The 27,160-nt window shown below is 37.7% G+C and overlaps 1 protein-coding gene across 2 annotated transcripts in view; it reads left to right on the top strand.

Annotated features, from left to right (window-relative positions):
- PTCH1 (patched 1) overlaps positions 1-27,160 on the top strand; it is a 75,740-nt gene that overhangs the window by 34,319 nt on the left and 14,261 nt on the right. For both annotated transcript variants that reach the window (XM_085312887.1, XM_085312877.1), the window contains 13 exons: positions 190-311; positions 1,716-1,863; positions 2,705-2,836; positions 3,126-3,281; positions 3,939-4,037; positions 5,288-5,413; positions 12,481-12,599; positions 14,645-15,047; positions 15,579-15,888; positions 20,402-20,544; positions 22,613-22,796; positions 24,367-24,647; positions 26,164-26,301. In XM_085312887.1, the coding sequence (XP_085169013.1) occupies positions 190-311; positions 1,716-1,863; positions 2,705-2,836; positions 3,126-3,281; positions 3,939-4,037; positions 5,288-5,413; positions 12,481-12,599; positions 14,645-15,047; positions 15,579-15,888; positions 20,402-20,544; positions 22,613-22,796; positions 24,367-24,647; positions 26,164-26,301 (2,361 nt within the window). The remainder of the gene's footprint in view (positions 1-189; positions 312-1,715; positions 1,864-2,704; positions 2,837-3,125; positions 3,282-3,938; positions 4,038-5,287; positions 5,414-12,480; positions 12,600-14,644; positions 15,048-15,578; positions 15,889-20,401; positions 20,545-22,612; positions 22,797-24,366; positions 24,648-26,163; positions 26,302-27,160) is intronic.

The raw sequence follows: 27,160 nt of genomic DNA on the forward strand, positions 1-27,160 counted from the left end.
TAGGCTTTGGAAAACATGCTCTCTGGTCTGTGAGTATTGGGCTGGTCCATTTATTGAGCGCATTTCTTTTTGTAGACTTCTTAGACTATCTTTAATGTCTGTTGCTCCAGTACAGTAGGTGTTCATTTAGGATATGAGTTTGTTTGAAGTTGGGAACTGATGAATTGCTTCTTCATAACCTTATTCTAGCCTCTTGATGTGGCCCTTGTTTTGAGTGGTGGATGCTATGGACTGTCCAGAAAATACATGCATTGGCAGGAGGAGCTGATTATAGGTGGCACAGTCAAGAACAGTTCTGGTAAACTTGTGAGGTAAGCAAACAAATGCTTAAAGAAAACTTCAAAGCTTTTTGTTGTTTGGGCTTTTGGGGAGGTGTGTGGGATCATGCAAAATCAATTGCCTTTCAGAATTTGTGAATGATGTATATTATGAACCCTGGTCTAGGACAACATTGCTGATAAGGACAGAATTTAAAAGTGTGATTAGACAGTTGTTTAAATTGAAGGAGATATTATTTCTGCCTGCTTTTAACCTAAGAATGATAGGTACATTGCTCAGAAAGAAAATCTTTTCTTGGCAGTTTTGTGTTCAGAATGTATGTATAAAGCTTTGAACAGTGTTTAAAGCATTGAACAACTTTTGACCATATTTTGAAATATGATCAAAAGAAAAGGGGGAAAAATAACTTGGGTAATGTGCCCGCTCACGACTTTTCTCAGAATTCCAGTATCTCCATTGAACTGATTGTTTAGGATCGATACCAAGAAATGTCTGTTCTTTGTCACTGCAAGTTGAATACCATTTTGATAGTTGAAACAAAAGCCTTTGTTTTAAATTTCTTGAAGAAATTGTGGAATGCTGGACTTTGTGGAGGGAAATCCCTTTGAAATAAAATTGTTGTGAAAAATATTAGACAAATCATTAAACATTTAGATGTATAAACTGAATCCAAATCTGTATTAAAGTAATAGTAGTATAATGTTTGCATAGTTGATAAAAATATTTTTATCAAAAATTTTGATAGGAATCTGAAGGTTTTTTTTTTTAATTGGCCCTACATTTTGAAGCTTATTTTCCTACTAATTTTGATTTTTTCTGAAAAAGATCACTGAAGTGTCTTCTAGCATGTAGCCAAATAATATATTTTTGGTGAAAAATGAAGTAGTTCCCTAAGATTCTAAAATTTCATAGTTGCCTACTGTGGAAATTTATGATGAATAATTATTAATTTTGGAGTGTTCCTTGCTGTGTGTCAAGTATTAGGAGTTTAGTCTAGCATTTCTCTCCAAGGGATGAAAAAGACCAAGGTCTTCAAATGGCAAATTGCCAACAACTTACTTCATTTTCAACATTTCATAGAAATAACTAGTCCTGTGTCCTCCTCATAGAAATATGTTTATTAATCAGTGATCTTTATAACTGATTTGTGGGGTTGCATTCTCTGTTCCTGAAACTGATCCCATTGAAAATAATGGCAAAATTCATTAACTTTAGTGTAACCAGATTTAGCCTCAATACTGTATATTCCAGTACAACTGCATGAGATACATAGTAGAATAAATACTATGTTCAATTTTAATGTGAACATGTGCCCTATAAATTCAAAAATTCATGCAATCTTCGATTARGCTTTCATTTGGGACTGCAAGGAAAATCATTTTCTGGAAATGTATATTTTATGCCTCTTCTTCCTCTTCCTTCTCTCCCTACTACAGTGCCCAGGCTTTGCAAACCATGTTTCAGTTAATGACTCCAAAGCAAATGTATGAGCACTTCAAGGGGTATGAATATGTTTCACATATCAACTGGAATGAGGATAAGGCAGCAGCAATTCTGGAAGCCTGGCAGAGGATGTATGTTGAGGTAAAATTGAAAAAAAACCCGCTAGATATCATGCTGTAAAGTCTTACTAAGCTGTACTGCCTTCTGTCATGACTTTACAGTGTTTCTCAAGGAAGACACTTAAACTAATACTGTGAGTGGTTGTCTCTTGGTTAAATAGCCGCAGGCTATTTTAAAAGGCTGATTTATTCTCTTTTTAATTAAGAAGGTGCTTGCTTGTTCACACAGGAGAAGCCAGGAAGGTTTTGCTGTTTACTATCCAGAACTTTTTTGCTTTCCTGAGACTTAAAAGGAACTGAAGAGCTAGACAGAATTGAAAAGCATTTGGCTCGGGTGATTAGTCTAAGGGTGTCTGGAAAGCATTAGCCAGCCACCGATTCCTCCCGCAGCGGCAGTCCTGGTGGGGAGGCCATGTGACGGTGCCTGGCCTTTGTGTCCCAAGCCCTGACCTCTGCTGCGCTGCTTCTGGCCTCGGAGAAACCGCCAGGCAGTGGGGGGAAGAGGAGCACCCTGACGAGCGCTCCGGCCTTCGATTAAAGGCAAAACTCGTTCAACAGCAAATCAGCAGCAGTGTTACGTAAAGAAGAAACCTCCTTGCCTTTCAGGGTTTAAATTAAATGTTTTGAATGAGCTGTAGTGCTGTGGCCTTTCCTGAATGATGCAAATTCTACTTGGGCAATCATTAGCTTGCAGAGAATAACTACCAAAAATATTTCATGMAGCATCAGTGAAATCTCTTGCATAGAGTGTGTTTCTTAAGAGGAACACTTAAGGCGTAAGTAGTTGATTCCAAATGTGTGCTGTGGTAATGTGTAATATGGGTTGTTCTTCTCTTTAAGTCACACTATTTTTCTTTTCATAGGTTGTTCATCAAAGTGTTGCACAAAACTCTACTCAGAAGGTGCTTTCCTTCACTACAACTACCCTGGATGACATCTTAAAGTCATTTTCTGATGTCAGTGTTATCAGAGTAGCTAGTGGCTACTTGCTAATGGTAATAAATATTTTTAGTTTATTTAATTATCTCTGGTAGTATAGCAGGCTTAAACAGCTGCTTTATTGTTAGCAGTCAGTGGTCCAGAACATTTTCAGAATGCTTAAAATTGCCAGTTCGTAAACACTGGCCTCTGAGTTGTCACCTGYTCTTCTGTGTAAAGTCTCTAGTGTGCCTATTCAGTTTAGAAATGCTTGTAAATTGTGTGTATTCTTAGGGGGTATCTACTGTTAGAGAAAGATCCATTCTGATATTTACCTTATGTCTCTTTTTTTTCCCCATACTTCAGCTTGCCTATGCCTGTTTAACAATGCTGCGGTGGGACTGTGCCAAGTCTCAGGGCGCCGTGGGGCTGGCAGGAGTCTTGCTGGTTGCACTTTCAGTGGCTGCAGGATTGGGCCTGTGCTCATTGATTGGAATTTCCTTTAACGCTGCCACAACTCAGGTATCAAGGAGCCACAAGTCTTCTGCTAAATTACAAGTACTTTGCTAGCAAATGAATGCATCTGAGTCATTTTTTGAGGRAAAAAAAAAAGATGCAAAATTGATTTTTAGATTTGATTGATTTTTTGATTTTTGATTTTTAGATTTTTCACTTGTGACTTCTATCTTGTAGACTGTTCTGTAAGAAATCAAGAGATAGTGCTGCCCTATGATAATAAAAAGAAGGGGCAGATATCCTGTAGTTTATTTCATTAGGTAGATTATGGGATATTTGTTTCTCTGTGTCCCAGTATGACTGCAGGCATCAATTTGTGCAAAAGCTGCTGCAGATTTTGTCCTTATATCTGAATATATCAGAGTGTTTAAATTCTGCAAATATTTTGAAAATAATTTGAAGTACTCTCTAGTATTCTTTGTCTGCCCAAGCCTTGAATTACTTTTTCAGAGTTTTTGGGCCCATACATGGTCTATCCCAGGTTCTTCAGCAGTGTTTCAAAATTGAAGAGCTGTATTGCATCCTTTTGATTTTTGTTTTGCTCTTGGATTTGAGTTCAAATGTAGTGTGAAAGCTGTTTTAATTAGCCATCTAATGGCTAGTTGCATAGTAGGTCATGGAAGTATTAACTTTATTGTTCTTTTGTTTGTTTTTTCCCCCAAGGTTTTGCCTTTTCTTGCTCTTGGAGTTGGTGTAGATGATGTTTTCCTTCTAGCACATGCATTTAGTGAAACAGGACAGAATAAGAGAATTCCATTTGAGGTAATGACAAAATGAGGAGCTGGGGGAAAACAAAAGAAAAAGCTTTACACGGGAAGATATATTGTACCTAGAATGAATTAGTAGGGCGTTTGGGGATTTTTTTTTTTTTATGTGATGATGAATGCAATACATATGATCCTAGAATATTTTGGAACATTCATTCTTTTCCTGCGTAGTAGTATCCTAGATTTATTTTATTTTGGAAATTCAATTTAGAGCTGTGATATAAAAGCTCATTTATATAATGCAAATTCTCTACGTGCCCAAAACTTCAATGAAAGTTGAGGTAAATTTTGCAGCAAACTGAAATAAAAGACTTTGATGTTAAAATGATAAAATATTTTTAATAGAAGAATACAAAATTCTTAAGGTAAATAGGAAGAGGGAAGAAGTCAGCTTAGAAAAGAAACTTTTTTACTTGCATTCACTATTACCTTTGTTTCTGTGTTATATCCTTAAATCTATGGTATTTTATATATTTTCCCTGTTTCTTTTTTCCTTTTATTTATRATCGACTATGACATTCCAAAGCACAGCATCTTCCTGTTATGAAAYCTCCTTGCTTTTATGATCTTTTCCTTTTATTTGCCTTTTTGTTCATATCCAAAGTACAAATCATTTAAAAGCAATGTATATTTGCCGATTTTGTTTGTACAAGCAGTGTGTTTGATGTACTCTTTTCAGTTGGTTCAGCATGCAAACACTACAAACACATTCTACAATAACCTCCACATGCTTCAGAATAGCTTACTGGTTTGGGACTGGGTCCTGTGTGTATGTGTTTGTTTCTCTCTTTTTGTGTGTGTGATCCTTGCTTTTTGTTGTTGCTGCATACTTAAATATGACATGTAGATACATTATGTATCTATGCTGTTAATGCATGCTTGTTTTGTCTGAAAAAGATGAGAACGTGAAGTGACTGTGCTGATACCAAATACATCATACTTCATAACATGTATTCGGTATCTAAATGTTAGTATTCTTGTAGCTTTGACTTTAGAAGCTAGAGTTAGCTTTGATGATACTTTCTATCTTCAAAAACGTAAGTGCATCATGTATCATCTGCTTTGCTCCTGGATACTGTACTTAGTATATTGTTTATTGTCAAATTCTTTCAAATACATGCTTGTGTGCAGAAGTTCCTTGTAATAGTTTTCACTCTTACCATGTTATATCTGTAGGACAGCCCATTCATTTGTGAGACATCACCTTATGCACTTGACTTTTAAGATACACCATTTGTTTTGCAGGACAGAACAGGTGAATGTTTGAAACGAACAGGAGCAAGTGTGGCCCTTACATCTATCAGCAATGTTACTGCTTTCTTTATGGCTGCCTTAATCCCTATTCCTGCTTTACGAGCATTTTCACTCCAAGTAAGTTTATATGCTGTTTTGTTAGCTCTTACAGACGATTTCATTATGGGAGGCCAATGATAACTATGTGGTAGTGTTAAAGTCCATGTTGACTTTTGCAGTTCACTGGACTCCTTTTGCAGATCACTGAAGTGATCACTATTTACTGTAGTTCTGAATGATAACTACGACTGCTTTTTTCCCTTGATTCTGCTCCTCCTGTTTCTCACACACTGAGTCTCTTGCATCCTATTGATAGGTGAATACTCTGCCTTGTCCCATTGGATTGAGTGCAAAAACCAAGAAATATGCAACTAAGCTAAAAGAAGTCTCCAGCAAGATTTGAGTTCTTAAGACAGTCAAGAGCAATAGACTGTGTTCTAATTTATAATACCATTGCATTTCCTGAGTAGAAATTTAATGCTTTCATTGAGGTTTGTCCAATTTGCTGCTGTTACAAACCACAACCAAAGTACAGTGACAGCAGTGAGAATGCACTTGCCACATTCATTTTACTGCAGCAGTTTGTACTGCCTTATTCTGAAAGTTAAGTTTAGCAAACTTTTGGTGAAAACTTCATCAAGAATTTTATGTTCTAACTGCTTTGACAGCAAATGTGAATTTTATGTGCTGAACCATGTATCTCAGTCTCTCCCTTTTCTCTCTTCCTCGTTGTCTTCTCATATTTGTTATCATGTACCTTCACGAAGATGAAATATTAAATGATGCTGAAGAAAGCTTATTTTAAAAGCAAGAGCTCTTGGAAGAAAGCTCTGTGATGTTCTCCTCTGACACAGCTTTAACTCACAATTTATAGCACTGTCTGACCTTGGTGCAGAGCAGGAAAACTGCACTTTTTCAGTAGTCATTTTTCTTCTATTATAGCCTGGCTCTCCAATCATTTTTCATTCTCCTTGAGCCCTTGACCTACCCAGAGGAAGCAAGGGCTGCAATTTTTCTTAATACTTGTGGCAATTATTGCTGTTTTCAGAGATTTAAGTATGCTTGCATTAAGCTGTAAAATGGTAAAACATTCATGATCGCAGCTAAATGACCAATAAACATTAATAACTTGTTTACGATTTTCTTCTCAAAAGGCAATTTGGTAGTAAATAATAGAGAAAGTGAAGGAAAGTAAAAGAACCATTGGTTTGCTGCATAATTGTCAGTTGAGGAGTTACCTATGGCATCTAAAACCAAAGCTTTCATCCTAAATGCTTAGCAGTGTTTAGTTCTGCTGCCTTGCCAAAATGTAGATTTCTGTTCTTACGGAGAACACAATAGTGAGTATTTTTATATTAAGGCAAAGACCAGTTTAAGTGTGTGAAATATTTTTGAAGTCTAACCCTTCTTCTTTTGGAAGAAGTGGTTTTTGTCATCTACTTTTATGGACTAAATTCAAACATCCAATGTGTTCTTTAAGGAGCAAAAAGGATACTGAAGATTTTCACTAGGAGTGGGAAGTTGTATTTTTCCGTTGTCTGGCTTTGGAGTGATTGTGCTTTGTAAACACTACTTCAGCTTAGATGCATCTGTCATAAGAAAGACTCAATAGAAATGGGCCAGTTTGTCCTAATCACTCTGCTCAACTGTTGGGTGGGAGCCACCCAAATGAATTCTTTTACTCAGCCTATCTCTGTTCTCACTTTTCATATCAGAACATGATAGGTTGCATTTGGAACATCTGTGGAGACAACAGCTATAACTATCATTATAATTTGATTTTAAATTAAATTTACTTTTTCCTAAATTCTTTACTTTTTGACTGCTGCCATGTCTTATGACTTGCTATAAACTCAGTCAAGAGAAGTTCAGAAAAGGAAATCCATGTTGTCAAATGCATAGTGTTTTCAAAAAACAAAATGACAAACACAGAAAGTTTCTGATGAGATTTTGGCATAGCCATGTATAAACATGTTGATATTATTCAGAATAATATCATAATCAAAGACCTTTTTAATATCTATGTAGGAGCACTGGAGTGTCAGAAATTAATGTTTGAATTGAAATTAATGTTTGAATTGTTTGGTCTTTTCTCACGTGCATCTGTAATCTGTTTTTGCTTGCACATAGTAAAGCACTGTATATAAAAACTGGAAAAAAAACATGCAAAAAAGGGCAACTGGAGACCTGGATTATTTGGTACGAGAGCAATATGTGTCTATAAGTTAGGAACCACTAAAATGACAGGCCTTATTGTTAAAAAGGATCATCTATTACTTACTTTGTCTAGCTTCACTAGCTATAATCAAAATCAGATGGTGCATTTGATCATAACATTCAGAATCAGCTAACCATGGCAAATTTTGGTGGGTGGTCTGTATTTCTATATGGATTTCTTTATTTACAGTCTTCCTCCTCCTTACTCAGGCTTGTTTAAACAAGAACTCCTTGCTGTCTTTGAGCTTCCTAGCAAAATTTGGAAAGCAATGAAATACTGCAGTTTACTTTTCATGGATGCTGACTTCTCATCTAGATAGTGAATTTTTAACACATGGGTTAAAAAAAGGATTGCTCTTGACCTTATTTTGCTCTTCATTTACTTTTCTTAAGACACTGCAAGATAACTGTCAAAGTTTCCATAACTTTTGAGGCCCAGTATTTTTAAAATAACCCAGCTGCTGAGAGAGAATAAATGGTTTCCTGACTAGCCCTGCATGTGGAAGCCCAACTTTTAGTTAGAAACCTAGGTTTTGCATATCAGTGCATTCTTCTTTCTTGACTTCTTTTCTGTCAGCTAATGCAGTTCGTTGAGCCTGTTGTTCATTTACGTCATGAAATTTAAGCAGTGCAAGTTTGCTGCTGTCTCAAGAGTTTGATAGAGTTAGCCCAACAAAGTGGGTTGTCTCTTGCTGAGTTAAAGAAAAGGAAATCACTGATTTTTAAAGTGATTTTTTTAATTAATTCCTTTATGGGGCTAGGGACTGTTTCAGTTCTTTAGCTGTCAGATTTTTTCCCATCACTGGTTGATCTTATCAGCCCCTTATTTGAGGAGGTTTAGGCTTTGAGATGTTGAATGCATCCCCACATACTCAGTCACAAGAATCACCTGCAAAGGCATGCTCAGGACTTTGAAAGAGTAGGTCCTGATTTTTCAGATGTGTTGCATTTCTTAAAACCTGGGGAGGGGGATGTTGAAGAAACCTCCTGAAAATTTCTGAAGTTTGCTGTAAGGATGTCTTAAATATGGGATAAATGAAGGGAGGCATGGCAGAGTATAAGTCCCACAGACAGAATATTCAGACCTCCTAAGGAGGAGTGCCTGGAAAGAGAAGGCACAGCTTCATAAAAATTCACCTAACTCTTCTTGCTTACACTAGAAGTTTCCTCCCCTAACAGCAGAAGAGTGGTGTAGATTCGCTGATGAATAAGGGTGGAACTTTGCCCAGTAAGTCTTAGCAGTAATGTTTTTTTCCTCACAGTACAGATGACAAGTTTTTGCTAAATATAAAAGTGCATTACCAGGTGGTGGTGGTGACTTTTTGTAGCGAAAGAATGTAAGTTTTTAAGCTCATTCATTATCTTAAKGCACTGAAGCAGTTTGTCCCCCTCCTCTTAACCAAGTCTTTTCACTTTCTCTGCTCCTGACATGAGAATTTAACAAGCAAAATTAAAGCCTAAGGAGAAGGAGGGGATGGAAATCTGAGTCTGTGTGCTGTCAGGAGGGAGCTGCAGATAGGCAGCAGCAGGGTGGAAGTTTCCCTGACAGACCTCCTCGCCTGTTCATCACCTCTGGCTATACAGCACACCCTTTCTCCTTGGGTGGGCTGCCAGGAATGGCAAATAGCAGCATATACCTTCAGCAGGGCCCCAGCCTACCAGCCTGGCTCGCTTCTCCCTCGCTGCCTCCAGCACAGACTGCCATTCTTCTGTTTCAGTTAACAGTTGCAGCAGCAGTAATATTTTTATGCTGTGCTTTATTTAAAGATGCTTCTCAGAAAGTGACCAAAACTTCGTCTGCTTTGTGGCATTTTCTGACTTGCTCTGATGTCCTTATTTCAGTGAACTCCTTCGTTTCACCCCCTTGAGTAGGCCCCATGTTTTTTCCCCTTCTCGGACTGATCTTACCTTTGTTGATTTTTCAAGAAGGCCTGAGGCCATTTCCTCTCCCATTTGACCTTTCCTTTCTGAAARGGTGAAAGCAGATGCCCTGCCTGTTCCCAAAAATCCTCAGCATACTTTCCACTTGGCTGCTGCTAACAATTTGCCTATATGCTGGGAGCTCTACTACCACAGACTTTTGTGCCTTTCCAATCAACACAATCATTACAAGTTGTGGCTATATTGCCAACGTTAAGATCATATTCTTTTTTAAGTTCCGTTTGCAGCCACCAGACTTCCATGTAATATTGGGAGAGGAGTTGTTGGCATATTAGTCAGTTCMGAGACTCAGTCGCTGCTTAACAGCTCTTCCTTCTCTCCTTGCTAATCTGAATCTCTGCATACTTCTCTTTCATCTGTCTCAATCACTTCCAAGTACCCCTCGAGTTGGGATGTATAGCAGGAACTGAGATCTCAGGAGGCATGCTGGACCTTAAGAATTTATTGGGATTTCTTTGATGAGACAGCAAATCAAAAAGGATATAAGAACAATATTTTACTTATTTAACTATGACAGCTGAGGAATGACATGTTCTTGAAGTGCTGGGGTAAGGGTGGGGAGGATGAAAGAGAGAAAAGCATCTAATATGTAGGAAGTGTGAAAAGTGGTAGGAGTCTTTTAAAATATAAACCCAGATAGTGCAAAATTTTAGAAATGTTTGACTTGTAGCATCAATATATCAGCACCAGGATGGCACAATGGAAGATCCACCTATTTTAAAAAGAGACGTGATGTTAATAAGAGGATTTAATAGGTGTTTTTAGGATAGCTCCCAACATTCTTCTATGTAAATTATTCTTTATAAATCAAATGTGAATGCAACTAACTTTTAGTAGTTTCTCTGCCATGCACTTAAGTACTAGTTCTCAGGTTTAGCAACATTTGGGATTCAAGGTTGTTGGGCTCTACAGAGAGGGCTGATAAGGCAGGAGGTGTTTATAGAAGTGAGCAGAAGTAGAAGTCTTTAGATAGTTTTTCAGGCATGCTGGGAAAAATATAAATTCTTAGACCATGCCTCAGCTGATTTTTTTTTATTTTTTTTTTCAAAATTTCAACAGTACTTAGCAGATCCTTGGTAGGAGCTTTTGGTTAGACACAACTAATTACTCATGTTTTATGGGTGATTCAACTTTCACTGATCTGACAGCAATAAATAGAGCAGTTGTGTGAACTAGGTCCTGCAAACACCTTGCTTGCAACAGCAGCCATTTGTTTTCCTGACAGATTCAATCCATTCTAGAGAYGATCAAAAGGAAATCACTTAATTTTGAAGTCTTGGCTCTGACCTTACATACCTTTCTGTGTGGATATTTATAAATCATGAAATGGTGATTGGATCTTTTCTCTCAAAGATTAAAGTGATGGTTAAATGCTAATTAGGCTTTAAACATTAGATAAACTTTGTTTAAATGGTTATGTCTCCAACTAGTTGTCAGGACCAAAATCTTTCTTTAAGCAGACTGGCAAAAAAGAGAACCTCTTTTATGTACAATATATGTATGATATTATGTTGAAATAACTACAAAATTTATATAGCTAATTCTGTCATTCTCAGAAAAATAAAAAAGAGCTAGTCTTTTCTTATAATTAATAGGTTCAAAATCCTTAAAATCATTCAGTAGGTTACTACTTTTATTTTCACAGATAAGAGACAAAAAATCAAAATTACATTGTTTAAGATCATGTAAATCAAGTAGTTTTAAAATATTAATTTTTGATGGCTTGTCTTTTGAGTTGCCAATTTTGAGGGCAGATGTTCAACATCAAAAACAGCCATTAATTTATTTTTGGAAAAAAAAAGACCCATTTACATCAGACACTTAATTTATGTAACCCAATTTTAGTCCTTTTTTGACTGTCTTAACCTAAATGGTGTTTATGTAAGAAGTTATAGGTAGAGGGTATGTTTTATATRCTATCCTCAGCCTGAAACTGCACTATGATAGAGATTTCTATGACTTGTATAATGTGTCGTAAGTAAATAGTGGGCAAGATATAAAGGTTTCATTTTTTTGGTTTGTTTTTTTTTTAACCTGTTAATGGCTTAACCATTTTTTCCAGTTTCTTTATTTTTGGTGAAAAGCAAAAATCCCTGTTGACTTTATCCTAGTTCTCTAATACTCCCTTGCAGTACCACTTGTGCCCAAATTTTCCCTTTGTGATGGCTAGTGCTGCTAGCTACTCCACACTGCAAATAAATGCTRTTAACAATAATTATGATACTGCACCACAGCGTATGTTTATAGAGATTGTCTGGAAATCTATGCAGGAAGGGGTTATCATTTGAGAGGGCTGTTGTTATTCTTTAAATAATACTCACTTCACAAAGTAACTTCAGCATCCTTGTTCTAATTTAAGACTTATTTTGGTAGATTGAYTCATTTGTCAAGTTCAGTTAAACAACAGATAATCCCAGAATGCTACTATTTTTAGCTAGCCTTTAAGTACAGCAGATGCATAGCTGTTTTAGTAAATGGAGCAGTTTCATTAAAACTGAATTAAATATTTATTTCATTATTGTTTTAAAATGATGTCTTTTAATGTTACTGTGATGCTTAAGTTACTTCAGATCCCTTAAATATGAGAACTTCACTCCCAGTTCCAGGTTTGATTTTGCTTCCGTCTTTTTGTACTGTGAGTCTCTCCAATAGGGCATAATCTCATAGAAAAATGTAATTTATTTACTATCTTTTCCATTTAAAAAATCTTGGTGCCACTATATCTACAGGTACAGAGAAATTAAAGTAATGTGAAGTTTAATATTAAAGAAATTAATTAGCTACGGTAGGCCTACCATAACGGAACTGGAATGTAAAAATGTAACTGGAATGTAAAAAACTACAGGAAGCAGTTTGAAAGTGTCTCATGACTCAACATGATAAATGGGTTGATAGGTGAGAATTAAAAGGAGATTTTAGGCTTGGTAAAGCTGATGCCCTAAGTGAAACTTGGAAACAACATCTCTTCTCTTGTGGTTGATTTCTAGGCAGCAGTTGTGGTGGTATTCAACTTTGCTATGGTTCTGCTGATTTTTCCTGCTATCTTGAGTATGGACCTTTATCGTCGGGAAGATAGGAGGTTGGATATATTCTGCTGTTTTACAAGGTAAGAATGTGTGATAGAACTGCAGTGTATGAGGTACATCATTTTTATGGTCACCAGCAGTGCTACCAGTCCTTCCTCAGGTGTGGGAGGTCTTTATTACAGCAAGACAGCAGCAGTATCAGTATGTTAGTGTCATAGTTTTATTGCTAGAGACTGAAATACCTTGGCTACCTTGCTTTTCTTGCCTGACTGAGGGGAAAAGCTAGAACTTTTATCTCTCTGTCTTTCTTCCATACCCTTTTCCCCTTGTTCATATTCATTTTAACCACTAGAAAACAACTTTCTGGAACCGTATGTGACGTCCATGCTCTAGCAATGCCTGTAAGTTGTCTTAGGGTTTTACAGTGTGCTACAAGGTGTCCAGTGCTGCTGTTGGGTAAGCTTGGAAAGGTCTGATGCCAATCTCTTATGGAAGACTGTAAATAACTTGAGAATTCAGGATGCTCAATACCACTGCAGGATAGTGCTTGGTGAAGTTTCTGTTATAGCCATGTTATATTAGTTATGAATTGTGGTATGCACACTCTGTATTAGGCCAGCTCTGAGGTCAGAGTTATGGTAGGAAGAGGCTACTGTCATCAGTGGAGCTACTGCTTAGAAAACAAGGATGTATTCTCTCTTAATTTTTGCTTAGAGAGGACAAGCTGCATTTTCACATATGCACTCACATGTATATCATAGTCAGGATGTAGAGAAAACACCTTGTGTCCTCTTAGCCTTTCATACCTACTTCGGAGCAGACATAGTTTGGCCTTTCTAACTTCAAAGTCAAAGAGAGAAAATCATAGAATCAGTAAGGTTGGAAGGGACCTCTGGAGATCATCCAGTCCAACCTCCCTGCACAGCAGGGTCACCTAGAGCATGGTAGACAGGGTTGCATCCAGGCGGGCCTTGAAGATCTCCAGAGAAGGAGACTCCACAACCTCTCTGGGCAACCTGGTCCAGTGCTCCGTCACTCTCACAGGGAAGAAATTGTTTCCTAAATTTTTTTTGAGGGGTTGATTAGAGCAGGAGATGGATCACAAGCCAGGACTCCTGCTTTCTATTCCTTATTGAGCCATGGTTTCACTGGCTGGTCTTAATGTGCTTGAGTTTTTGGAGCCCTGATTCTCTGAAGTACTGAGCAGTCATATCTTCCATTTATTCCCCTGTCTTAAGTTGCATCACATGTGAATCAGAATTTGGGCCCATGTGTGTATGAACGAGTTCAGTTAAATGAGAGTTTTCTATGTTTAGGTAGGCAATATTCTGAATTCTTCTTTCTTGTAGCCTTTGTTAACTTGGTGAAAAATCTCTGATACTATTTTCTATTATCACTTTATTGTTTCTTATTTTCAGAAGGGGGCTTGTTTCTGCTAACTTTTTAAAATAAATTTGATTATTATGCTTTAGAATAACCTGCAATAAAGAGAATGCTTTGAAGAGATACTTCTGTAATTCTGTCTCCATATTGCCTGTCCTTCCTGGGATTTAATCCTTGCATGTGTTTATTTCATTTTTAAAACATGCAGTCAGTTATGGCAAGTGATTTCAGCCTGCCTCCCAAAAGCCTGAGATGATATCCAGAAGCCCCAAATATTATTTAACCATTACTTTAATAGTTCTAAACAGAAGAACTCAGCATGTCATGTGTTTACGTTTTGATCTTTTAAATAGTTTAATCCTCAGCATGGTCACTTGGATGCAAACTCACACACCTATTGTGGATTCAGACTGTGTGTGATTATCTGACTATTGACCTGATTAGCGTGTACAATTAATGGAGCAATGTGAGTTAGGTGCCAGTGTCTTCAGGCAAATGCTGGTTCTCAGAGAACCTGTATGTTCTCTGCGTGTATGTTTTCAGAGACCTTCATTTTGAACCATATCTAAAAAATAATTCCTTAAAGTGCAGAGGGAAATCCACATCAAAACATTACGCTTATTGATATAAACCATCTAATGGTAGTAGAAGTAGGCTTGAATAGAGGCAGATTTTTCTATATAGCCTGGTTAAAATAAGGACCGATCTAAATACGAATGGATATTTTTCTCTTCTCTTACAGTCCATGCGCTACTAGAGTGATTCAGGTTGAGCCTCAAGCATATGCAGAAAACAGTGATAATACTTGCTACAGTCCTCCACCTCCATACAGCAGTCACAGTTTTGCACATGAAACTCAAATTACAATGCAGTCTACAGTGCAGTTGCGCACAGAATACGATCCTCACACGCAGGTGTACTACACCACAGCAGAGCCTCGCTCAGAAATATCTGTGCAGCCAGTGACAGTAGCACAAGATAATCTCAGCTGCCAGAGCCCAGAAAGCACAAGCTCGACGAGGGATTTGCTTTCCCAATTCTCGGACTCCAGTATGCATTGCCTTGAGCCACCCTGTACTAGATGGACACTCTCATCTTTTGCAGAAAAGCATTATGCTCCATTCCTGCTCAAACCAAAAGCTAAGGTAACCAGAAAAAATATTTACTTGTTTTTCAGCAATAGAGTTCTTTATTGCCCAATAGAAAAGTTATCCTGATGGTAGTATTAAGTATAAGGAATAAATTGAACACTTTYTGAATAACAATTTTTCATAATTTTACAGTTAATTTTACTACTTAAAAGTTTTGTCTTGCTGTAGTGACATACTTTTCAAATGTAAGTTATAAGTGTGAGGGTTTCAATAACTTTCAGTAATATAAGTTCATGAACTGTGAAACTAAAGCTACTTTTTAGTTTTATTATCATATAAATTTCCTGTCCATGATCTAGCATTCCTTTGCTATAACTCAGATTAGTTTGGATTTGTAGCATGTGTGTGTATGTATGTGTGTGTGCACGCAGGTGTGTATATATATGTGTGTGTGTATGTATAAATAAAAAGCCTAAAATTACAATGTTTTATGCTAATTTTGAAGCTTGTCCTATATGGTGCCATTATATGTTGTTAGCTTCTTTAGAAACATAAAACCTAATGAATTTCTATTTTCTGTTGCAGATTGTGGTTGTTTTTCTCTTTYTGAGTTTACTTGGGCTCAGCCTTTATGGAACTACTCGAGTGAGAGATGGACTGGATCTCACAGACATTGTACCACGAGAAACCAGAGAATATGATTTTATTGCTGCACAGTTCAAGTACTTCTCTTTCTACAACATGTATATAGTGACACAGAAAGCAGACTATCCCAATGTCCAGCACTTACTTTATGAACTTCACAGAAGTTTCAGCAATGTGACATATGTTTTGTTGGAAGAGGATAAGCAGCTTCCCAAAATGTGGTTGCACTACTTTCGAGACTGGCTGCAAGGTAAGAGAGAATCGCATGACCTTGTCTTACTTTAATTCTAGAATAGCAAGCACTTATTCTCTGTAGTAATGCTCTCCTCTTCTGATACAGGTGCATGATAAAAGCCTGCTAGCAGCAGGGTGAACATGTAGATGCTGATCCAAACACTGACATCAACTCACTGTTTGCCCAATAGTTTGCCTGAATTCTTTGTGGCTAAGTTTACTCCCTAATAAAACAGTTTTGAAGCTTTAAAAGATTATATTCATGAGAGGCTATCTCATGTCATTAATTTCTGCAGCAAATGAGGAGTTCTACTCTATAATTAATGGCCAGATATGGCCCAGTGTCTTAAGAAGATAGATGATTGTGGAGTGTTTTGAGAACAGTAAATGAGTCCAGCAATGTATTTTGGCAGAGGCTTAACTTTCAGCACATGAGTGATCCTGTTGGCTTGAGCTTGGACTGCTGGCACGAAGAAAATTCAGTGTGGCTTAGGCCTTTTATTGGATTGGGAGCTTACTACGCATTATAGATTTCCTATCAAGCRTCCTCACATTTTCTGTAGTACTGTGTTATCTGTCCTGAGCTGTAACTGGATGTGGGGAGGGGATGTTATAGGTAGTGTGATAGGAAAGTGGGCTTATTAAAGTCATGCTATTATTCAAGTTGAGGCAAATAATTGTTTTGTGTTTCAAATACACAACAAYGTTTCATCTTAGGAAATTTAGCAGTTCTCTGTTGTGAAACACTTTGTGCCCAGAAATACTTCTGTCCTGCCTCTGTCTTTCTGTTGGAAGAATCTCCAGGAAGCTTTTGCCAATAGAAAAATAAATAGTGCTGACCTACTGAGACTGTAAATTTTAASCCTAACTGTTTACAGATGGCTAATGCAGCCAATGATTCTTAGAAAACATGCACATAACTGTCAGTATTTGCGGTATTTTCTTCTGAAAATATGTTGGGCAATATTGGGAAAGCTGAGGCCACCAAGTGACATGCATAATAAACAAAATGATCAAGTTTCCTRTGTATTTACTGCACTGATAAATCAGCAGAGCAGGATTTCAGTTACTAGTTTTTTATGTTTTTCAACTAAATTGGATCCATGCATTACAATCTTATTATGGAAGTTTTACTTAATATACTTTGCTCACRTAAGTATATTCAGCTGCAAGAAATGGCAATATTAACGTGAAGAAAATACAGCATACCTTATGTTTTACTCAGCTGGAACTTTACTACACTTCCTAGATTTCTAAGCATCTTCACACATCCTACAGGGCTTTTCTGAGTTCTCTTATAACTTAAGTAACTTATTTATTTTTCTTCTTTTTTTTTTTGGGGGGGGGGATATTTTTACCAAAACAATAGGAAGAAATGCAGCAGACTGTGGGGTGTTTATCCGATCGGATCTTTATAAAACAGCTTTGTAAAGACACAAGAYCATCTTTACAGAGTTTTCTACTGAATTTAAGGCACTAAATGATGAAGATACTGCATGAATAGAAAGAAGTTATGCTTTAAAACGTTACAAGGGATTTATGTAATAGGAGGAACTAAACTATTATAGTAAAAGCTGTCACATTTGTCATAGTTAYGGGATTATGTGAAGGTGCAGACAGTGGAAAATAGAGTAATACCTCTGGCCATTACTAACGGAGGCTGATACTGAGGGAACAAATTGGAGGGAAGGTGAAAATAGATTTTACAGATGAGACAGTTTTTGGCTGAACCCTGGGAAAATCCTGGACAAGGATAGGGATGGTTACGTGCTGGATTTTTACATGCTGGAGGGAGCAGGATAACCGAAGTAGGGATTACTTTGTTTGAACTTCATGGCTAATTCCCACTAACTTCCCTGGGAATTCAGTACTAGAGATTAATGGCTCAAGATGGCCTTCTGACACCTCCACATTTGTCCTGCAGAATACAGGGTGGATTGGAAGGAAGCAGTAACATGTGAACAAAGGCATTTTTTACCAAGACAGCATGCTAAGTCCTAGCCACACATTTCCCCTGRTTCACTTGCAGTGGAGTGCCTTCAAACTAACACACTCCTGTGTTCAGAGGTTACTTTGTATTTTGCTTCTCTGTAACAAAACTTGTTRATGTATTTTCCCTTATCTGAATATGCAGTAGCAGAGAGTTAACACTAATCATTTATTTAAACTGGAAATGTTAACATTATTTTTGTAAGTGACTGAATGTAAATGAGGTAGCTTGAATTCCCTGGTGGCTTGTTATTAGGCTTGGTTTTGAAAAGGGTAATCTTATCTCAAGTTTCATGGTGCCAGCTGTTCACATGGGCTAGAAGGAATTCCTTCCTCACTCCCAGTCCAGCATTCTTCTTAACTTCGGAGAATTTCACTTTCTTCTGAAGTATCAAGCAACAGTCACTGCTGATATGAAAAGAAATCCCATATATAACATTTTTAAAAATTGCCTTAATTTGCATAGCTTTTATGCAGGAAGAATTGGACAAGTTACTTTTATCTTCCTACCCAGAAACATCTCATTAATCTCAGTTATTTTTAAAATAAATTAAATGCATTAAAATCATTAGTGTGAACAATTTAGWGTAAAAATACTGTTCACTTTGAAAATAGCAGCTCTGCTATTAATTTCAAAGTTTATTGGAAATGTTTGTTGCTGAAATGTTGAAATCCTCTAGAGTTTAAGTACCACTGATGATGATTTCTTGTTATTCTTACCAGTCTTTCAGATTCAGCAGTGTACAAGCTCAGTAATAAAAAGACCTGAAGTGTAAAGTGGTTAAGGCAGCTGAGAAATAAAGATAAAACAGGGAGCTGGATTTGAGGGGTGATCAAGCTTGTAAGGACTGGAGCATACATTGGGGTGGGGGAGGTGAAAGAGCAGAGTTACAACCCACCGTAATAATGTAAAATGAACATGTCATTTTCTAAGATAATTTGCAAACACAGATTGTAATGTTGCCTGCAGATGCATATATKTGATACTGTGTGTCTGTTTAGCCCTGAGACAGGAGCTGGATATTAAACTGAAAGTTCAGCCTCTGAATATTGTCTAACATACTAACTTGTGCGCACCTCTTACTAAAGAAAGCTGCTTTTATTGTGACTTAAAAGTTAAGCTGTTGTTTGGTGGTCTCTCCTTTTCTCCTACGTTCTCCTTCAACAGCCTCCTCTTAACTCCCAAAGCGACTTTTTATGTGACTATTACGGATAGCACAAATGCTGTCACATAGCTGTTTTCGAAGAGGCTGAAACAGAATAAAACTGTCTTCAGAAAGGACAGATTTGTATTTTTGCCTTTCTGCGGTTGTTTTCCCCATTCCCAACTATCAGCACTTTCTTAAAGAGGACTTTGAAGTTCCTTTGAGGGTGTCAGAATATCTAGCGTAAAATCATCCTCTTTCTGGGCAGGTGCTGGCGGGCTGCGCGTGGCAGGTTTGGCAGGCTTATTTCACTGCTTTGTTCCCAAGCCGCTGGCTTTCCAAGTGGGTACGATTTTGTTAGGATGACAGGGGAGACAGTTTTCCAAAGACCGGGGGTGAGAAGGAGGAAGAGTTTATAAATGTGAAAGAGCGCTCAAGCCTGAGRCAGTGTCAGTCAGGCCATATTTTCTCTTCCAGTACTTCTTATCTCCTTACAGCTGTAGCTAACCTATCAGATCTGTAATGATGGTTTTCATTACAGCTCCTCAGTGCAGCTGTGAGGTGGGTCGATGATTTCCACCACCACCAACCCTCCCACCCCCCAGCCTTTTCCTTCCTTTCCCTGGACATGTGGTTTGTCATCTGCTCGCACAGAGCCTCCTTGTGCTGGGCTGTGGCTTCCTGTGCTAAATCTGATCCAAATTTGTGCTGTGAGGTATTCCCTCCCCCCTAAAGGGTGGCAAAGAGGAAAATAACAGTTGAGAGTGAATAGGTGTTGGCTGTGATCTTTACACGTGCTGGCAGCAGATCCCACGACTTGTATTAGCTGCACAAGTTGAACAGATGGAACAAATTGACAAAATCGTGTTCACTCACACTGTGCTCAAGAAGCAGCTGAGTTGCCGTTTGAAGTTGGAAGTTGGAGTGTGTGGTTGTTTCCCATTGGTAGTGGAATTTCTGGTTATATCATAGACACTGTTGCTTCTGTGCTCTACAGAAGCCCAAGATAGTTACTAGGAGTGGTGTATGTCCTCTTCTGCAGCTTAATGTGCTTGGCTAGGAGTKCAGAGGAGGGATGGGGGACACCTTGCTCTCCTTTACTGGTCAGAATAACATGGGAAGAGTCATCACTCCCATCCTTTGCACCATTTTACTTCTCCTGTCTTTCCCCYGATGTAAGTACTGGACATGCAACTGGTAATTTTATCTTCTGGCATGCTGACTATGAGGAAACCAAATGGAGCATCCATAGTTTTCTCCCTGCTTCAGCTGTAGAAAGTCACAGTTTATTTTAAAAAGAATCATTATTGATATTTCTTCCTACTGAAAATTGTTTTAAAGATTGGTTTCTTAATTGTATGTTTTGTCTTTCTCATGCCTGTCTTAACTCTTCAGGACTTCAGGATGCATTTGACAGTGACTGGGAAACTGGGAAAATCACTTACAACAATTATAAAAATGGATCTGACGATGCTGTTCTGGCTTACAAACTCTTGGTGCAAACTGGCAATCGAGCAAAGCCCATTGACATCAGCCAGGTACTGTATCAGAGTCCATACTGATTTCTACAGGAATGCACTATCCCTCAGGAGTGGGAAGAGATGTGAAGAGCGTGTCAGTGCCTTTTTTTCATCTTGATGAGTTGAAATGCCTGATTATACCTGACAGCATGGCCTTGCAACGTTCACTAGAGCTATATGTTACCTCTTGAGTCTGGCCAGCATTGCGAAGTATTTAAAATCAGCACTGGGGGTGCCTATCTGTGGTCACTGGTGACTGATATGTGTTAAATGCTGCTCCTATCCTGTACACGCACTCTTTCCACTGAAACTGAKGTGAAAGATGCTTCTCTGCATCCACAGGTAGATGGAGCCTGGTCCCGTGACAGGCATGCGGCCAGTGTTAGCCTTGTTGCCCTAAGTGGCATTGCTCCTGATTTAAATGAGATTTGCCTATGGGGTTCACCTTGTCAGCCTTCTGCTGTGACTTTGAATCTAGCATTCGCAATTCTTTGGTTAGTTCCTATCAATTTATTCCAAACACATATTTTTAAGAAAGGTATTTACAAATGATAGTGACTGGAAGAAGGCTTTGTAATATTCTTATGTTGTCATGACTAAATATGGATATACTGTAATAGAACTGAGAATGGTAGTTGGTTGAGATGCCTAAATAAAATAATCTGAGCTTCTTTCAAAAGGTTATCACATTATATGACTGTATTTACTGCTTTTATTATCATATTGGAAGGTAAAACACACAGTTTTTGACTCCTTATGCTAGAATTAGATATTAAATGTCTAAGAAAAATTACAGTAACTTAGCTTCTCCTCTTCTAGCATCATCACTGACTCTGCACTTTTAGGCAGAAAATAGTCTCTCTAATGAGCTTCTTAGTGGGTCTGCTTACTGTCTTTCTTATTTTGCTGGCATTAAAGGAGACAGATTTACAGAGTACATAGTTCAAAGTTACTATGGTGTGTAAAACAAACTGCTGTATGGCAACATGCAGCATGCTGTCAGGGCTGAATGAAGCTTCAGCTATGAATTAAGCAAAGAAAGGGAGGCAAAGCAAAGAACCTTTAGTGAGGTTTTGTTCAGCAATGTGTACCAGGTACCCTTTGGAACAAATGTGATTGGGCTACAGCTACTGATACAATTTCCTGTGCCTGGGAGGGGGAAAAGTGTGGTGCAGCCACAGGGGCTAAGCGCTGTACTAGGCAATTCCAAAGACAGCTTGAAGACATACAGTTGTTGCATATCCTGTGGATTAATTGAATCCAGATCCTTGGAATCTAACTTTTTCTTTCTTTCTTTTTTTCTTTTTAACTGCTGTCACTGTTGTTTTTCATTTCATTAAAAAGTCCTGGAGCTGGAGCCAAGCCAGAATTTTAAATAAACGAAACAAAAAAACCTAGTAACACCTTTCACCCACAGAGTCCTCTGTCAGGGCTCTAGCTGTGCAGTATTTGGCTACAGAACCCTAGAGGTGCACCACTGCTGTTTACCCCACAGATGCATTTGCCCACAGTGACCCAAGGAACACAGYGCACTCCTCTGCTTTCTTGGCGCTGGGCATTTTCTGAATACATAGGTCATAGGAGGCAAGTGTTAGCAAAATTTATACAGATGTTGTTTTATTTTTATAGCTCTCCTCCATTTACTGGGTGGCATTTCCTTCAGTGTTAACAACAGAGGTTAACTGCACACAGACGTGTATAGGGACTCATGCCAGGTTTTTTTCCCCTTTCTTTAAATATGTTTTTCCAACTTGGTTGTTTTTTACTGTTAGCTGCACGCGGTCTTTCAGAATTCAGATTTAATTTGTTCAGTCTATTCTAGAACCATCTGTTGATTTAGTTGTTGTTGTAAATATTATATAAATATTTATTTATAGATAAATACTTTCCACTGTCATTGTAGTTTAGATTTTTCTTCTTTGTCAAACAATAGTTTCCTGATACATCGTTTCAAGTGGAAGTTAATACTTTCTTCTTTTCTTCCTGTACTTGTGTCAYATCTCTAAGGTTCTTGTTGTAAGCTTTGCAGCAAGAGCCCTGAAAGCAAAACTCGTTCTAAAAGGCTTCTAATCTTTCCATTTTGCAGTTGACTAAACAGCGTCTGGTGGATGCAGATGGAATCATTAACCCAAATGCTTTCTACATCTACCTGACAGCCTGGGTTAGCAATGACCCTGTGGCGTATGCTGCCTCACAAGCCAACATCCGGCCTCACCGCCCCGAATGGGTCCATGACAAAGCAGACTATATGCCTGAAACAAGGCTGAGAAGTAAGTGACATTTCATCTTAAGGTTTTACAGTTTATATAAGTGCCTCCACTCCTTCTTTCAAAACCTAGTATCTCTAGTTACAACTGGTATTACTGGGTTACAAYCCTGTAACAACTCTCAGCTGATGCTGCACAGGGCTCCAGAGCCTAAACAGAACAATATATTGYGTTACTCTGTAGCCTCAGGAGATAGATGCTGTTGTGGAAGATGGTGTGAAGTGGCACCACTGCAGGCTTTTCTTGTGTTGAAAAATGAGTTTCTAGCAAAACTCTAGAAGCTTGCCTAGACGTTGCTTTTCTTACGCGACCTGTTGGTTCTGTGTGAGAGAGAAAYCTGGAGACTGCATGAAATTCCTGCCTTTGTCATTCTGGAGTTTCATCACTGGGACTATATCTTCTTGTTCATCCTCAATTTGTAAAACTCAAGGATTTTCTATCAAGTTAGCGCATGTATATAAGCCACCACCTCTGATACAGCATGAGAGCTATGTAGGTAGGCGAACAGTCTGTGTGAGTGGGTGTTCTCCATCTATCCCTCCCATTCTGTGCCATTTACCACTTTGCATCCTAAACAGTAATGCCTGTTATTTGGCTTGGGATTTATTGGGAGGATTTCTAGTTGGACACCAGTGGGGAAGGGGAGAGGGCATGTGGGGGAGGACTGGCGCTCTTGGAAATGAGGTTGGGTAACAAGCTAGTTGTGCTTCAGTGTATCCGAACTCTAGAGCTTTGTGGCAGTCAGCCAAGTCTTGTCTTAATGAAAATTTATAGTAGAGATTATAATAGGGCAAATCATGTTCAGCAAGTCAACTGAATGACCCTGCAGGGTCTGGAACACACAACAGCAGTAAGAAAATGCTTGTTGTGGAAGCTGTTTTTTTTTTTCTCTCTCTCTCTCTTTTTTTTTTCTTGTGGTACAGTGAACTTAGCATTATGCTCAAAAAGGAGTGTAGAGAGTTTACATTTGTCAGACTATTAAACAATAAAAAGTTATACATTTTCTTAGTAAACATGTTTATATTGTTTTTTCCCTCTTTTTTTGTGAATAATAGAACATGCATTTGTGAATCTAATTTTAAAAATATTTAGTGGAAATCTTAACCAAAAGGCCGAATTCAACATCATTTTTCTCTAGTTTTGTCTCAGTGGGCTATGACTGATCACAGGGAAATGACCTTTGATTTCAAAGCAACTGGACCTGAGTAAAACTAAAGACCGTTTGTATAAAATGTTTAAGAAGAGTTCTCTTTTATGTTGCAGATAAGGGCTTTGAACCAGGTATTCAGTAAAAAGCATTTTCAGAATATATGAAAATTATGTAAACATTGAAATATCTCTAGTTGTTAAATTACATAAAATTCTTTGTGTTCATCCCATTGTGCTGCATGATAAAACAGAATCATGTACAGGTACTGAAAATTCTTAGCATGTTAGTTGTTTCAAAAATGTAAAATTTAAATTCAGTGCCTTTAAGCATTTTTCTATGGAGAGCAAATGTTTTGTTAATCATACTGTCTGTGTATTTCCTTCTTCCAAAACATGCATTTAAACATTGCTATCTTTTTCCTAGTTCCAGCAGCTGAGCCCATAGAATATGCTCAATTTCCTTTCTACCTCAATGGATTGCGTGAAACTTCTGACTTTGTGGAAGCCATCGAGAAAGTGAGAGCTATCTGTAATAACTACACCAGCCTTGGGATTGCCAGCTACCCAAACGGTTACCCATTTCTATTTTGGGAGCAGTATATTGGACTTCGTCACTGGCTTCTCTTATCCATCAGTGTGGTTTTGGCTTGCACATTTCTGGTGTGTGCCCTCTTCCTCCTGAACCCCTGGACGGCTGGGATCATTGTAAGTTTATTATAAGGGTCTTTGTTGAAGTCAAATTCCTTTCAGCATAGCTCTTGCTGTAGTCGGGAAGGTTTTGTTTATGTCTGGGCCTCTGGTGGAGTATGTATATTGCATCATTCATTACATATTTATTCAACTTCAGGGGGGTAAGGTTCATGCTAAAGGTACAAACCTTAATAACGTTAATCCTTTRACCACCTTTTTGTACCTTTAAAGGTTTCTTATAAAGGTATATAAACTTTTGCCCTTGCTCAGATGTACATTAATATAAGAAATAAAGACACAGAGGAAAATTAGGAGCTTTATTAAATATTACAGTGATTTCTATTCAGCTATGCCCTCCCTCTTTTATCAGAGAATGTTATTTTTCAAGTCAGCTGCTAGTGACTAATGTGAACTTGCCCATTGATTTCTGAATGTGACCTTTTTAGAAAAACTGAAATGGATGCACATTACACACTGTGAAAAGATTGTAACTGGGCAATTGAGGAGAAAGAGCCATAAAATTATAAATTGAAGAGAGTACTCCTCCGTGCTTTCTGCAAGGCACCATAAGCCTCACAATAAACTTTCGAGTTAAATTGAATGATGATGTTCCTATGTTTAAATTCCATAAACTATCATATGGTTTATAAAATGCCAGAAGTTGAAAAGCGTGAAACAGTTACTAGTTTTTGTAATGTACGTTTATACGACAGGTATGTTAAAAAGTAAATGTTTAGTCTAGAATATTTTCATAGCACTTAATCAAGTAATTTATGTTATTATTCTTCATTCATTAGCTTATAAAATAATTTATTGTAGTGCATACTTTTTTTCCCTTGGAAAGGGGTTTATTTTCAGAGTCCACTATCACTTTTACAAGTATGTCTATCTYTTTTCCTGCTTTGCTTTAGAAACTTTTAAGTTGATTCCACGGATTTCTTTCCCTCCCTTTTCCTCACTTTTTTACAAGGTAGATGAAATTAAAATAAAAACTTTCACTTAACTTAAACTGTTTGCTTTGTCCATGTCAATCTCTCCAAGTATCTTTAAAGATAAAAAGGCCTTCTGTAAGCTGATTATAGCATTCACTTTCTTCTGTGTTTTAAGCCTGCCCTGAGTCATTCTCACTTAATTTGGAGTAATATAAAAAGAATTCCTATACAGTATTTGAAAGGCGGTTTTTCTAGAAGAATTGTCAGAGAAATGAGTGAAAAAGAAGAAATCTATGTTCYAGTGGATATCTAGGAGAAGGAAGAATAAATTATTTTCTAGGTCACATAGATAAATTGTAGCTAACAGAAAACTAATGCTTATTCTGTTAACTGGTTATGGGGAGAATGGTTTAAACTGGTTCTTTAGAGGATCATTGCCATTCAGCACAATGAAATAAGGAAAATTGGGTTGTCTTTGAGGATATAGGAGAGACTGCTTTGAAGGCTATGTTTCGTAGCCCCATGTTGTTTTGAAATTTCTTTCCTCCTCATTTATCTAGAGTATGAGAAGTTACTAACAGCTGTTTGAAATCATCTAGGTGGTGGTGCTGGCTCTGATGACTGTGGAACTGTTTGGCATGATGGGTCTAATTGGAATAAAGCTGAGTGCAGTGCCTGTGGTTATCCTGATTGCTTCTGTTGGCATTGGTGTGGAATTCACTGTTCATGTTGCTTTGGTATGTAAAACTAGGAAGCATTTTTRAAGTATTTTAAAGTAAAATGATGACTGTTTTGATCACAAATCCTTACTTAGACTCCTAAGTAGTGACATATCCTGGGTGACATGATTCTCAGAAGGGGATCAGTCATAAACCTTGCACAAAGTTATGTGTGCCATTTGGGCTGTCTTGGTAGACCATAGTTTCTCTGATGAAATAGTTCCTAACCATTGAGTCAGTCTCYTAGGAGATAAGAAGAGGGAATACATTATTTTAGTATTTAATGATGATTTTTGAAGACTATAATTAAGATCATGTGTAAGCATGTGGTATCTAGTTGTGTGAGCCATACAAAAAAATAGACAAAGCCAAGCTCTCGATGTTTTTTATTTTAGTCCAGACTTTCCCGTCATTATCTACAGCCTCACTATTGTTGTCTCTCAATGCTATGTAGCTGTTTGTGCTTGCTTGTGTGTTTCTGTATACTTTGATAAAGAAGCCTTTGAAGGGAGATTTTTGAAATGAAGTCATTTAATCTCTCTGGACCACTAAAATTTGAATGATTTGGATTCTTCACATTAAAAATCTCTACTTCCTTTCCAGAACCTATCAACTATTAATAATGAACGCAAGAACATGATCTTTAGGGAAATAGTTTTCCAATGTTATGAAGAGAAGCAAGGGAGGAAGGGGGAATGTTTGAATGTTCTGTGTAAATGTTTTCAAGATTATCAGACTTAGGTGTCCAAATCTAGCATGCACCAAATCACACAACTTTGTCAACTTGATAGATAGAAATGTGGAGCAGCAACACTTCTCTTGCAAGGTAGTGTTGAAGACATGCAAAACTCATTCCACTTTATTTCATGATAGATAA

The sequence above is a fragment of the Rhea americana genome, unplaced genomic scaffold, assembly GCF_003343005.1.
Source record: "Rhea americana isolate MKP2758 unplaced genomic scaffold, rheAme1 scaffold_11, whole genome shotgun sequence".
Taxonomy (NCBI): domain Eukaryota; kingdom Metazoa; phylum Chordata; class Aves; order Rheiformes; family Rheidae; genus Rhea; species Rhea americana.